The sequence below is a fragment of the Ruditapes philippinarum genome, unplaced genomic scaffold, assembly GCF_026571515.1.
Source record: "Ruditapes philippinarum isolate M1 unplaced genomic scaffold, ASM2657151v2 ctg13940_1_1_1_1, whole genome shotgun sequence".
NCBI lineage: Eukaryota > Metazoa > Mollusca > Bivalvia > Venerida > Veneridae > Ruditapes > Ruditapes philippinarum.
In genome coordinates this window covers 7,058-22,093 of record NW_026858540.1, presented here as the reverse complement: position 1 = coordinate 22,093, position 15,036 = coordinate 7,058, and the positions used below count along the sequence as shown (strand labels likewise).

The window sequence follows — 15,036 nt, the reverse complement described above, 5'->3', positions numbered from 1 at the left end:
CCCTACCATTTGGTACCAAGATATTGAAAATTGGTGAAAAATGTTGAAGTTAAGGAGTTCATATTAAGATGAGTGCTGAAAATTGAGCGGCGAGTTGCATACCTTTACTAAATATATATGTATCAATTTTTTAGTTTTTGTAGGAAATGAAGGTTATTGAATAAAAAGCATAAACCAAATATTAAAACATGTTTCAAATGAAAAATACTGTATTTTACATGATTTTGAGAGGTAGGAGGGCTGTAGAGTGGGTGAGGGGGGGGGGGGTGCGGGGGTAGTGACCAATCAACGCGCCGAACACCTATGCTTTAAGCCTGAAAACGCGGTAAATTTTGTTTGATATAACTTTATCCCGTTTTCAAGACTTTTAGAAAGTATAACTTAAAAAAAAACACACAAGTTCTAAGGCCGATCTTTGGTGCGCTACATTATTTTTTAATAAAAATTATTCTAACAATTTCTTAGAAAAAAAACATATTTTACCTTCGAGTCGACAAAGTTTGCAGGTGCGCGATGACGTAGTATCCTACCATTGCTGTCGCGTATCATAAAATACTGTGTGCAATGATCAGTTACGGATTCGAATGATTTGGGGCATGACATACCCAAAACGCGCCGGCAATTGTTACTTTACACTAATATAAACAACTACTACACATTTACGTTGAAGGTTAAGTTTTAAATGCGTTAGGGAGGTAAATTGCTATAACGAAGAAAAGAAGAGTTTTGCATTTTACAAATTATTGTCTAACTGTATGACTTGAGAGAAAAAAGATACATTTTCTGATAGGTAAAATGACAACTAGTGACAACGGATCAGATTATTTTGATGACAAAAAGTGCAATATTTGTAAAAGTAAAGGTATAATACTGGAAGCGACGATGTTTTGTGTGGAATGTTCCGATCATTATTGTATACAATGTTCTGGCATGCACAGGTTCTTCCCTGCTTTACAAGGACATACGCTACTTGATTAATATAAATGTAATGATCATTCTCTCATGGAAAATTTAACAAGTGATTCAACAGAGAGATGTCCAAGTCATAAAGCACAACAGTTGGAACTATATTGTGAGGACCATGATGAAGTTGTTTGTATATTATGTGTAGCTATCAACCACAGGTAAATATGTATGACATATGATATTTTAAACGAATAGTAAAAATAAAGATATGCGTGTAGAATGTAATGTAATTATATAGGAACTTTTATATACACAACATAACATTTAAAACGCACCAGCCATATTTAAGTGATTTGAAAATTGTTTTTCATTTTACATTGTGAGCGCTGTTGTTACATGAAATTTGGCCTACTTTCATTTTGGACCCGCTTAGCGAAAACAAACATGGCAGACAATGAGGAATCACCTTCAAGTCCCTAGAGGAAAGAAATGAGTTCACAAAAGCAAGGCAAACTTATCAACACAACTTAAACAAATCGAAATTCGCCTGTGGAGGACATAACATCTGCAAAACATAATGTTATACAGTTAGCATTTAAACTATATTATTCCAACGCTTTCATATGTTTAACTTGAATCATAAGAATGCCAGCATTTTAATATAATATTAAGGAGGAAATGGTTAGATGTAAACTGCTTAATGACTTGTAATTACCAATACACTTATGCATTTTCAGATCATGCGAGGCATTGCGCTCCATATCAGATGAAAAAATTGGTTCATTATTCAAACATTCAACTTCTGATCAAATCATTGAACAACTTTCGAATGATAAACTGGATTTAGAGGCTACAAAGAATGCTACAATGGATGTATTGAGCGAGTTCATGGAACAAAAGGAATTGGCAGTTAATTCTGTTAGAGACCACAAAGCAGAATTAGTGACTGAGCATGCTTGAAAAAGAATCAATTCGCCAAATTGATGAAGAATACGGAAATACTGAAAGAAATTTACAAAACGCCATTAAAGAGGCAGAGGGAAATATAAATGAGCTAGTACAATTTCGGGACAAGCTTGAATTTTTAAATGAAAACAAAGTTCAAAGTTTTCTGGCTATCAAAATGGCTCAGAAGGCTATTGCTAAAGCCAAAAACTCCAAAGAATTATTACAGGAGCTTTCAGATGTAAAGGTACAGACTTTCCATGTTGAGTTCAAACTTAAGAATTACATTCAACAAACCAAATCATTGGGACACTTATGTGTTGATGAGGAAGTTAAAGAGCTCTATACGGTAAATGAGCAAAGAGATGTTGATATCAAGATATCGACAGATAAAAAGACCTGTCGAATATTTGGTACTTGCCTAACCGTCGATGGCTGTTTGCTTCTTGCAGATTGTAATAATAAAAATATAAAACGAATAGACGTTACTACAGAAAAAGTAACAGATCATTTATGTTTGGAAGCAGCGCCAAATGCAGTTTGTCAAACAAGTAAAGATGAAGCAGCAGTAAGTCTTTCAAACAATAACATTCAGTTTATATCGCTGGCAAACGAGATGACAGCAACGAGATCGCTTGAAATGGATCACTATTGTAGTGGACTGGCATATAATGATGGAGAACTATTCATGACTAACGGATCAGGTACCATTTGTATGCTTGACAGGGAAAATACCTATATACAAAAGAGGTTAACTGAAAAGTCAGGAGAATCAGTTTTCAGTAAAACAAGGCATATGTGTTTGAGCACAAACAAAGACTTCATGTATGTGGCTGATATGGACAAAGGTCTAATAACTCTCGAAAAGCAAGGGTCGTATGTGTCTAGTTTCAATGATCCTGATTTGATTGATGCGAGAGCGGTTTGTACAGATGGCAAAGGAACCATGTTTGCATGTGGATTTAAATCACCGTGTATTATTCAGATCAGAGAAGATTCAAAAAGAAAATTGGGCATCCTAAAATCAAAACTCGAGCATCTCTCGATTTGTTTTGACCCAAATCAGAATAGACTGTATGTTACATACGACGGTTGTGATTCAATCGAAGTTTTTGATCTGAAGTAATGTATCTAATTCTCTATTCATATTTCATTTTGTTTATTGACTTCATCTAACATTCATGAACGTGTACATATTGCAATAAAATGGACGCACAATATATGTCCTCGGCATTACTAAATATGGACAGTGAATACTCGTAATACAAACTGTAATGATTATTTCTTATTGTTATGAGCAAAATGCACTACTGACATATTATGCAGTGGCTGATTTAAAACGTTTGCTTATCATTTTTGTTTGCCACTATTTGTAAAAATCATTTAAAAAAAAACATTGTTTGACAATATGCACGGAATTTCGTTTTAGTATATATTTTGTAGTTTATAACAAAGAGAAGAAACATAATTGTCATTGTCAATTTCATATCAATCTGTAAATTAGGTAGACAATTTCGTTCTTGTGTATTGTGTTTATCAGATTGAAACATTTTTGGCATTCACCCTTTTGGTAAATACAAAATTGATACAAAAACGATTGCCTTTCTTTCTTGTGAATTGTCTTCATCAATAAATAGAGACTCAAATGAACTATGTCTGAGATTTCACTTGTTGCCTTTGATTGTTTTGTTAACGGGAGATCACCTTTTCATGATTTGATATAAATTTTATTGTATTATAGTGTATACTATTAATAACAGGGTAGATATATGATGATAAAATAGAACACCAAGGAACGAGAATAAGACAAATAAACAGTTATGTTTTCACAATTCTTCAAATGAACATATATGAGTATGTATTTGTTATTATCACATAATATGAGACTTGCATAACATAATTTAATAAACCTTGTTCAATATACACTGATTTCATTCTTTTTCATACATTGATTAAAAAAAATCATTATTGCTATGGCTGGAGTGAATTTAGCTGGTGCATGAACTTAAACATAACCCGTATAGCTGTTATTGTAAATTGTAAAGGTATAAGCATTTGTCATCAGTATAGACCCAGACACTGCCGGTCGTGTTGACTAGACTGTATATTGCTGGTAACTCAATTTTTGTATTACGATATTTAATTCTGATAAGAAACAAACGAACTGTTTTAACTTCAAAACTAGGTTAATGCGTTGCACAAATTCATAGAATTAAGTGTTTAAAAAGTGAACTACTGTCAAGTAATTAAGATTCGTGCTTTAAACCAATAAGTACAGTTAAAGGGAATTTGTGTGGAAGTCAAAATACATGTACTACATTGTTTATATTTTGCTACTTTTATGACAAATTATTTCACGTTAATTAACTTAATCACTACCTAGCATTTAACATTCTCAAAACCATTTTTTAAATATTATGAAACTCGTGTCCTTCCTTGTAAAGAAGTAAAAAAAAATGTTACTGAGGCATTATGTGCCTTTAAACAATGCCTATTGTGAACAAGTTAAAGCCTATTACGAAATAACGTACATACTACATAGCTATATCCCGAAAGTCAAAATTAGGAATATAATTATGTACGAGTTTTAGGTTCATTCCGTTTTCTTTAGTTTCTTTTATATAAGTTTTACTCATAATATATATATTATGTACACAGAAGGGTCTAATCCAGGAGGCTGTCATATTGATTGTACTTTCGCTTTCTAAAGTATAATAATAGAGTTTTTTAGTTGTATATCTTTAAATTTACTTAATTTAAGTAGACTTGTACACGCTATAATGAATATATATACTTGCTCAAATTTTTCCCTACACAAAGGTTTAAAATGATAAAACATGACTACGTGTATATTTTATTGACTATCTAGTGAGGTTATTAGCAACGGTGCATAAGTGTAAACACAAACATTACTTCATTTAAATAAAGAGATATTGAAGATAAATTGATTTTGGTTCTTTTTTGTTCCGCAATTCTTCTTTGCATATCTGATTGTCGGAATTTAGTGTTACTCGTACAGAAATTTTAACGTTTAAATGTTAATAAACATTTATTTAAAAGCCTGTTAACACGAAAAGACAACTTTAACTAATCTGAAGGTCATAATGGCGACTAAAGGAAGTGAAAATGCATCAGATGAACTGATAGAAATTGAATGTAGTGTCTGCGCTGGGAAAAATAAAACCCGAGAAGCGGAAAAATATTGTGTAGAATGTCAGGATTATTACTGTATACCTTGTACAGACATGCACAAAGCATTTCCTGCAATGAGGGGACACAAATTGTTGGACAAATCTGAATTTCGCACGAAAAGAACACTGACATCTTTACCGATTTATCCGACAGAGAGATGTTCGATCCATAAGGCCAAACTGTTGGACATATTCTGTGAGAACCATGATGAAGTTCTTTGTGCAACATGCGTAGCAATCAATCACAGGTATAACTTTCTGATTTTTTTTAAAGTATGGACTAAAATAATTACTTGGTTACATACAACATGAACAAAACATCAAGTAGAGTTTGGAATGGAGCAAATGAGGAAATGTTTTCCTTTTAATTATGTCCCTGTGCTGCTTTACCACTGTGTACGTACTTATTTTATTATTTCGCCCCCTAACCTGTTATCATGGAACCGCCCCTGTTGTGGGTTTTATCGGTTACTCTTGACTGGTCAATAAAATGAAAAAAAACTCCAGTAAAATTTGTTTTAAAGTAAAAAATTAAATTATATATTTTAGAGATAGACAGCATAATATTGTAATACTCACTGGAAGATATGGTCATAGAAAAATTTCATGTTTCAAAGTGTGTTTGTTTGTTTGATTTTACGCCTTTTCCAAACAGTATTTCAGTCATATAGGCGGGTAGTTTCCTAACCATCGTTCCTGGAGAGTTACACCAGTACTAGACCAGTACTAGACTACCTTCCTCCGGATCGAACCCACGCCAGAGAGGTAACTGGATTACCGGCGCCTGAAACAGTAGGACAGATTTCCGTATCATATATATATTATAACGGGCACTTAAGTCAAGATTGATTAATCTTAACGATTGTTTTTCCATTTAGTTTAATATAAGATACATGTACCACGAAAGCCTAATAGCATCAAACACAGTTAAATATAATATTGGACCCAAAAAAAAGGTGTAGTAACACAAATCGAATGGCGTACATATTCGGCCATTATTTCATAATGGCGAACAGCAACCAAGTATCATCTACTAAATAACGCCGTCGCGAACCAAAATGGCGTAATAACGTGATTCTGATTCATAATGTGTTGTAACGCCAACCAAAAGGCGTAATAACGTGATTCAAAAAGTGTTGTAACGCCAACCAAAAGGCGTAATAACGTGATTCAAAAAGTATTGTAACGCCAACCAAAAGGCGTAAACACGTGATTCAAAAAGCGTTGTAAGGCCAACCAAAAGGCATAATAACGTGACTCAAAAAGCGTTGTAACGCCAACCAAAAGGTGTAATAACGTTAATAAAAAGGCGTAATAACACGAATCAATATGTGTTATAATTCAAACAAACGGCGATATAATGCAAATCAAAAGGCGTTATAACGCGAACCAAAACACATGATAACGCAAACCAAACGGCATATAAACGTAAAACAAAAGGTGTGCTAACGCCAATTTAATACCCTATTAATGCTCATTAACTGACCTAAAATGAAAGAAAGTAAGAACGATATTGATTTGAATTATTTCTCAGACATGTGCACGTTCAATTTTCAATTATCTAAGGATATTTTCCTATTCCACAGTATGACTTTTTACTACTTTTTTCAAGATCTTTTAATCTATAGCCTAATTAGGAGACACAATCGCGTAATAAGAAGATACTATCAGGTTATTAGGTAAATATACAGGACATAATTAAGTGTAGATAATTGAAAATATGACGCTCATATAAGATAAGATAACAAGTTCATTTACTATAGTGACATCTGTACAATGAATGATATGATGCATGTGAGTTAAGAGTTACTGCATTTATAACCGGCCAAATGGACCTTCAAGGCACTTATATTGATAAATACCAGAGTCATCATTAGTGAATGAAAATATTATTCCTTTGTTTTCCTTACTACGACATTTGATTAACATAAATATACGGTGTTCCGTAAGGGCCAACGCGTTTTCTCTAAGAACGACAAGCGCGAAGCATGACAGTACGATTTTGACAAAACGACAATACGATGGCGAAAAACGACAGTACGGTGACTGTAGTATTGTCAAACGTACTGTCGTACTGTTACCATCGTACTATCGTAATGACACCATCGTACTGTAGTATTGTCACCATCGTACTGTCGTACTGTTACCATCACAATCTTTACTTAGAATCTGTATTGCCGTCATAGTAATATTTAAAGTCAAATACTTTATGCATAAAGCAGTTTGAATATCAATTGAATTGTTTTGGCTTTAGGTTAGTGTGTATCGGTTGTTTTTAAGCTAAAAGAAGCTTTGCGAATCTTAGAACGAATATCGGCGTTTTTTGTTTTTTTGAAAAAAAAAACCCACCAAAATAACTTTACGCTTGAGACTTTTTGACACAGTCAACGTTTTCCTCCATGTTTATATTTAATTATGCGCATGCCTAACAGGAACGCGACAGTACGATGACAGTACTATGGTGACAGTGCGACAGAACGATGGTAACAGTACGACAGTGACAGTACGAGGGTGGCAGTACGATGGTAACAATACGAAAGTACGATGGACCGTCACCATCGTGCTGTTGTATCGCCATCGTACTATTGTACTGTCACCATCGTACTGTCGCAATGTCACCATTGTACTGTCATCTTTCGCGCTTTTCGTTCAGAGAAAAACTGGCCTTAATGAAACACCTTATTGATATAATGAATCAAAACAATAAATGAAATACAATTAAGTACAATATCCCGGTTCTGTAACTGTTACATGTACCTTTATTTCTTGTTTTTAGATCATGTCAGGCTATACATTCGATTCCTGAAGAAGTTGATACTCTGTACAAGCATCCACTTTCAAGTAAAATTATATCAGGACTTAATGAAGAAAAGCAGCAATTTGCAGATATCAAACAAAGGAAACAGCATCTAATAACTGAGATAAAGAAACAAAAGAAAATCGCTATTGATTCAATATTAGACTATAAGAAAGAACTTGAGAATGAACTGAACAGACTTGAGCGAAAATCAGTCAAGTTAGTTGAAGAAGAATATGGAAGTATTGAACAAGATTTACAGAATGCCATCAAAGAATCAGATAAATGTATTGATGAATTTGAACAATCAGCTGACAAGATACAAAGGTCTCAAGGAAATAAAGCTCAAGAATTTGTGAACATAAAAACTGCTCAGAGAATTATTCGCACGGCCAGTGAATCTAAAAAAATGCTGGATAAATCGGTTGTTGCTCAAATAGCATTAACCATGAACGCAAAAATTAAACAGTTTTTGAAACAAGCTTGTGTATTAGGGCATGTGTCAAGGACAACAGCTTATACTGTGAAACAACACAGCAGTTTAAGCGCAAAGATGAAGTCAGATACGTCATGTTGGCTATATCATTCATGCCTTCTTGAGGATGGTTCTCTGCTTGTCACAGATATTAATAATAAGAAACTGAAGCGTATTAATACTACCAACTATACCATCACAGATCACCTTGACATGGAGACTGGACCTATAGCTGTATGTCAAACTGGTAAACAAGAAGTTGCAGTTAATCTTCAAAATAAAAGTATTGCATTTGTTTCACTTGATACCAAGATGGTAGTTACCAGAAAGCTAGATATGGATCACCACTGTAGCGGCATTGCTTACAATAAAGACAAATTGTTCGTATCTGATGAAAAGAATGCAGTTTACATATACGATATGAACGGTTGTATGATACGTAAAATTACTACAGACGGTTCAGGGAAGTCACTTTTCAGCAGTAATCGACATATATCCTTAAGCACAAACCGAGAATGTGTATATGTGTGTGATTATAAAAATGGTTTAGTAACCCTAGATATGCAGGGAAATCACATATCCACATTTACTGATGCTGATATGAGTGGTCCACAAGGCGTTTGTACAGATGGCAGAGGGAATATATTTGTAGGTGCATCGACTTCATCAAATATTATACAGATTAGAGAGGATTTGATGACAAAAATAGGTGTTATCATAACAGATACAAATGCACATTCTGTTTGTTTTGATGCAAATAAAAACATTATATTTGTTACTCCTGAGCAAGAAAATTCAGTTAAAGTCTACAAACTTGAATGACGCTTACAGTAGCTAATTTGTTATCGCCTACATTTAAATATGACATTTTTATTATTATATACAGAACATGTTATTGACATTGGCAGGTATCAAAAGGTTTCTTAATACCATAAAAAGACAATGTGTGTATGTTTGTGATATTGACTAGATTTAATGTTTTGATCATTATCGTTTTGATGCGACAAAAAATTAACCACTCAGGCCTACGGTCTTCGTGGTCAATTCCTACGTATCAAAAGTTTAAACCGGTGTTAAATAGCTGATAAACATCGCTCAGGCCGATATTATTTCTTAAATGTTAAGTTTTGAAAATTTATGACCAATATTATAAATGTTATAAAAAATGATTAAAACAATCTCATACAGTAGCAGTGAAATATTTGTTTAAGTGACTTGCAATATAAAGTTATATCTGTCCGTATTTACACTCAAGCGCTGTTTAGGTTATCTTTCTTGAATACTCTTCTCTAATCAAGTATTTAGGTCAGACACTCACATCAATATTGCCATAGACTTACATTATAAGAAATGGTCTTAAAATTGAGTTTTCATGCTAAATTGGTGATTTTTCTAGCAGAATGAAATGCCTGACACATAAAAATGTTCATGTTATATAGGGGTAGCCAACCAATTTTTTTGCAAAATGACTTCAAAGAGGATTACCCCCCATTTCATTGACATTTTCTGCTGATCACAGGACTGACATACACTTTTTATAAATGCAAATATCCAAGTCAAAATTATCATAGAGATATTATCATTTTCATTTTCTTCAGAAAACAATGTAGTGTTACATTCTAAATTAGTTTTTTATACTTAAAAATACCTCATTTTCATCCAATCAACTCATGTATAAATTGAATCATACGGTTTCCCTGCACTTTTTTCAGCCAAACGCTGGCCATGTTACAATGCGATACCCTGACCTTTAGTTTGTATAGATAAAGGTATACAAGTGTTGTATAAATGATACAGTTGTTTACTCTGTGCCTGGCCACCTTTCTCACATGAACAATCCTCATACCCTTGAAATAATCTGAAACAAATACCATTAGTATTTCAATATACTAGTATTCATAGCGAATATGACTGCTAGGGATAAAACAGAACTTAACTGACATGTTTAAAATAATGTGCATTAAATAAACATAAAACATTATTTTCATCCCAGGCATTTAATTAGAACTCAAGCACAAATCACACTTTTCATGTTTGTTTTGCCAAATCTCAAATAGATAAAGTCATAACGCTATTTGCATTGTAGACAGACGCTATTTTTAGCCTTTCCTGAAAACATTTTCTGCTTTTTATAAACTGTCATTGTTATTTGTAGTTCAATGCTTATGTGCAAAAGTCAGATTTTGGGTAACAAACTTTATTTTACTCTAAATGAAACTAACCTATGAAACATGCATCCAGTTAATTTTTAGAAACTTAAAGTATTACTATATTTTGTCTAATTGCAAAATGTACTTTTCACCCTATTATTCTGCTTTTGTAAATTACTTGAGACAATGCAAAATTAGAGTGAAACCAATGACAGACAACTTACTGTGAAGGAGTTGGATATTTGTCTATAATTGCTCGAGCTTTGGCAGCAGACATTCCATGTAATTGTACAATAAGTGCCTGTTAATATACACACTGAGTAAATGATGCATAAAATATACATTGTACATTTCCTCAAAATGACTGACACTTTATTGTACATAAAAATACTTTGTAAAAATACATTAGTCTACATTAACAATCTTTTTTTTTGTAAAAATACAATGTTCTTCATTTACAATCTCTGAAAATATAGTACAAATAGCAGCAGACTAAATCATAACCATGTAGATAAATAAGTAGATAAATAGAAGTTCTTCACGCATTTTCAAACGTTCACTACTGTCAGCACAACAGCATGGTTAATTATTCGCAGTGTTTGACATTTCATTGTAGATATGTATATTAAAGTTATACGGAGCCCCATAAGGCGACATTTTTTCACACTTTCTTCCCGGAACTTAATTCGTGTTTAGGAAATAGTAATTCGTAATTACGAAATATATCATTCGTAATTACGAAATATTAATTCGTTTTTACGAAATATTAATTCGTAAAACCGAAATGTAATTTCGTAATTCCTTGAAACTCAGTTCCTGACTAAATATAAGGCATGTAAATGCAATATAGATAGTGATCTTTTTTCTCCCCGAGTTTTATAACTTAACACTATTGTATATAAATTAAAATAATCATCTGCCAATAACGTTGCCCCGACATCCGTGATAGTAAACGCGCTAGGAAAATTTTGTTTAAATGAAGTCCTGTGCTTCAAATCCAAACACGGACATTTTTGTATGTTTCGTTTTGCCGATATTATTGATGTTTGAAATCTAATTTTATGTTTTGATGATCGCACGGTGCCCATTAAAAATTGTAAGGAAATATACTTTTTTTAAATTAACAAGATTAGTGAATATCTGGAGACCCCCCTTTTAGTTTTACTAATGTATATGATAAAAGAAAGTAATAATATAGCATGTTTCTGTTTTAAAGAAACATGTCAGTAAAATATTAATTACCTCAAAAAATAAAACATTGCTGATGATGTACAAGTAATTGAAAATGGGGAAAAAGAGGATATTTTGGATTGAGCATGACTTCTTACACAAAAAACCTGTTCACTTAAATATAATAATATGAGAACCATTCGGCTTATGACCCCTTTGTGAGATTAGTAGGTTTTTTGTCAAGCTCACAATGACCTAAAAAAGATTTCGTAAAAACGAATTAATATTTCGTAATTACGAATTATTATTTCGTAAAAACGTATAATTATTTCGTAAAAACGAATTAATGTTTCGTAAAAACGAATTATTATTTCGTAAAAACGAATTAATATTTCGTAATTACGAATTAATATTTCGTAAAAACGAATTAAATGCCGGGAAAAATGTCGAAAATGTCACCTTAGGGGCTCCGTAAAGTTGGTAGTTAAGGTGGGGATACTTTTTCAAAATCCATGACTGAGTTAAATTACCTTTGCCTAGAATGTTTTGCGGGATTTTTATGTCAAACATAAACATGAGGTAGAATTGTTTCGCTAGTTGTGGATCTAATTTGCTGCACTCATTTATGATGAAAGTGATGAGGATGACAATTTACCAATTGCTCTTCAAGTTGTTGCTAGGCAATTGTTTGATTGTTCTTCTTTCAAAGTACTTTTAGACATTGACAAAGATTCTGTGTGAATGATTCGGAACAAATGGCCTACAAACATGCTAGTGAATAAAAGATAAGGGAGCATATCAGTGATAAAATTTCTGATGACGATAAACTAGTACAGGAAAATAGTGTTTGTAAGTCATAAGGATGTTTAGAAATGATTGGGAAACTGAAAAGCTACGCTAAATTCAAAGGAAATGAAAAGTTGCTTGGAGCATTTGTAGATGCTGATGACATCATAAACAACATTAAGCTTTTAAGTGATAACAAACAAAAAAATAAATGACTTCTTTCTAAACAAAGAGAGACAGTTAAAACAGAAAAAATGAAGTACTGAAATATAAAACTTACAATGATATTGTAAATTAAGGAATCTTAGTGATAATATGATATCGGGTATATCGGTGATTCTGATCATTTATCATGTTGATAAAGAAATTTATTAATGACTGGCTGAATGGTGATAATGCATGTATCTCATCTTAATTTCTCATATGTTGTTCTTCTTCACAGTTTTAACACAGCTTTACATATTGGAGTGATTTCATTATTTGAAAAGTAAATGATGGTGATAATTTTGATAAAAATGATTATGATAATGTTGATTTTATATATGATGATGATGGTATTGATGATGAAATATTAAATGAAATACTATTCATGTTTTATTTTTTATATTATGCACTTAATCACATAAACATTCAAGACAAAAATGAATGTGATCTTTGCCTTCCACTCATGTCTATGGCCAGTCCTTATCCTCGCTCCCCCTCCCCCCCCCCCCCCGATTAAAAGGTCACTGTGAATAAAGGCCAGTTTTATCCTATTCCTTTGCTGACCTTTGTTCACAGGTTTGATTGTACATGCAGTCATATGGCGACTTTCCAGTTTTTTTCTGGTGCGGGGAAACCTCAGGTGCACCTCTGTGCATTATTTCAGGCATAATACAGCACCAGTAGAATAACCAAAATTTCATAGGCTATATCGATGGCTTCCTCATATGAAAGATACCAAAGTCTCTAGAGAGATTCAGATCCACAGCAGTGAAGTGTCAGTGCTTCAAAAAACAGCCACTTTAACCACTCGGTCAAAAAGTTAGTGTGTTCATCATAGATACATGTATATTACATGTTTTAAAGAAATATAGAAGTGTCCAGTGAAACAGTGGGATGGTACAAAAACCTTCATGTAAATAAGAGATGTAGCAATGACAAACTTTCTCCCAAGAGTTTGTTTGTTTGATTGGGTTTACGTCGCACCGACACAGTATAGGTCATATGGCGACGTTTCAGCTTTACTAGTGGCGGAAGACCCCATGTGCTCTTCCGTGCATGCATTATTTCAGGCACGAACGGGGACCTGAGTAGAAAACTACCGACGTTTCATAAGCTAGCTGGATAGCTTCCTCACATGAAAGAATCCAAATTCCATGTCGGGATTCGAACCCACAGCGGTGAGGGGCAAATGGTTTGAAGTCAACGACCATAACCAGTCGGCCACGGACGCCCCCTCCTCCCAAGAGTAAATTTCTGTTATATACATGTAGAGGTGAAAAAATTAAAAAATCTTTACATAACCAAGCAATACTTCCAAGGTGATTGACATTATTAAAGGCAAATTATGCTTCAGGAAATGCATTTACTTATATTTCTCAAAAGCTTTATCTTTTTGGTATACATTTGTTCTTACATAGTTTCTAAAATGTTACTCATTGCCCGATTACCTTAACCAACTTTTTCTTCTATTATTTGGCTATTAGTACAGTTATAGTGATATAGTATTTTGTATGTAAGTCAAAATACTACTTCGTTGTAACATTTTGCTACTTTTATGACAAATTATTTCACATTTAGCAACATGCCCTAAAACTGTTATTTAAAGGTTATTGATTCATGTTTACCATTTATAAAGAAGTCAAATTTAATTTGTGTCTGTGCCTTTAAGAATTATTGACATTATTATATAAATTTAAGTTGAGATAAAATTAAATAAGTTTTTTTATATAAAATTCAAACTTCTAAACTCAACATCTCTTGATTAGAGTATAAATAATCAATTTTCAATTTGAAATAATACTGATGTATTCTGACATTTATCAGTAACATGAGTTACCACCTTTGATTCCTTAATGTCATCTAGACCACAAGCATACAGTGTCTTATCCTGAAATAGAATATCTCTATACAATAATATCATCCTTATTTAACCTGATTTGAATAATGGACTAGTCATGCTTCAAATTTGGAACAGTCCAATGATACAGAAAGGTATCAAATTACTAATATCAAGCAGCAAAGAGTACATTGTCACAATAACGGGTTAACTCGAATTTAATTCTCAATGTGAGTTAACCTGTTACTGCATTAAACTGGCAAAAGTATTATTATTCATGTAGCTGTCAGACTTTAAACATAGTTTAATCATTAAACCAATAGTTTATTCCTTAAAGTCATCAACATTGGCATATCTTTTATAAAAGCATATCTTTATACACACTCGAGTATTTCTAAATTTTGAATTTATTCTATTGCATAATGACAAGTGGCATAATTCAAGCGTAAGCTTTAATTATGTAGAAGTGAACTATCTTTACAACAAATGTAATGCAAACGTGAGGTTCGAAATAAAATAAAATATCCGGAACAGTTATAATTGGTTAAGGAATGATAAATATTAGTTTTCCTTCT

At 32.8% G+C, this 15,036-nt stretch overlaps 2 protein-coding genes across 2 annotated transcripts; both read left to right on the top strand.

Annotated features, from left to right (window-relative positions):
* The first annotated feature begins 528 nt into the window (after nucleotides 1–528).
* On the top strand, nucleotides 529–3,774 carry LOC132753546 (uncharacterized). Its single transcript, XM_060744023.1, has 2 exons — nucleotides 529–1,124; nucleotides 1,644–3,774. The coding sequence occupies exons 1-2, from the start codon at nucleotides 1,003–1,005 to the stop codon at nucleotides 1,864–1,866; spliced, it is 345 nt and encodes a 114-aa protein (XP_060600006.1). The 5' UTR covers nucleotides 529–1,002; the 3' UTR covers nucleotides 1,867–3,774.
* Nucleotides 3,775–4,658: 884 nt separating this feature from the next.
* LOC132753545 (uncharacterized) lies at nucleotides 4,659–9,480 on the top strand. Its single transcript, XM_060744022.1, has 2 exons — nucleotides 4,659–5,290; nucleotides 7,819–9,480. The coding sequence occupies exons 1-2, from the start codon at nucleotides 4,956–4,958 to the stop codon at nucleotides 9,134–9,136; spliced, it is 1,653 nt and encodes a 550-aa protein (XP_060600005.1). The 5' UTR covers nucleotides 4,659–4,955; the 3' UTR covers nucleotides 9,137–9,480.
* Nucleotides 9,481–15,036: the final 5,556 nt, after the last annotated feature.

What these genes read in the sequence shown, in the direction of transcription:
- LOC132753546 (XM_060744023.1), top strand. Translation starts at nt 1,003, where the DNA reads ATGGAAAATTTAACAAGTGATTCAACAGAGAGATGTCCAAGTCATAAA. An exon ending in TGTGTAGCTATCAACCACAG is followed by an intron (nt 1,125 to 1,643) that starts GTAAATATGTAT and finishes ATGCATTTTCAG; the next exon opens with ATCATGCGAGGCATTGCGCT.
- LOC132753545 (XM_060744022.1), top strand. Translation starts at nt 4,956, where the DNA reads ATGGCGACTAAAGGAAGTGAAAATGCATCAGATGAACTGATAGAAATT. An exon ending in TGCGTAGCAATCAATCACAG is followed by an intron (nt 5,291 to 7,818) that starts GTATAACTTTCT and finishes TCTTGTTTTTAG; the next exon opens with ATCATGTCAGGCTATACATT.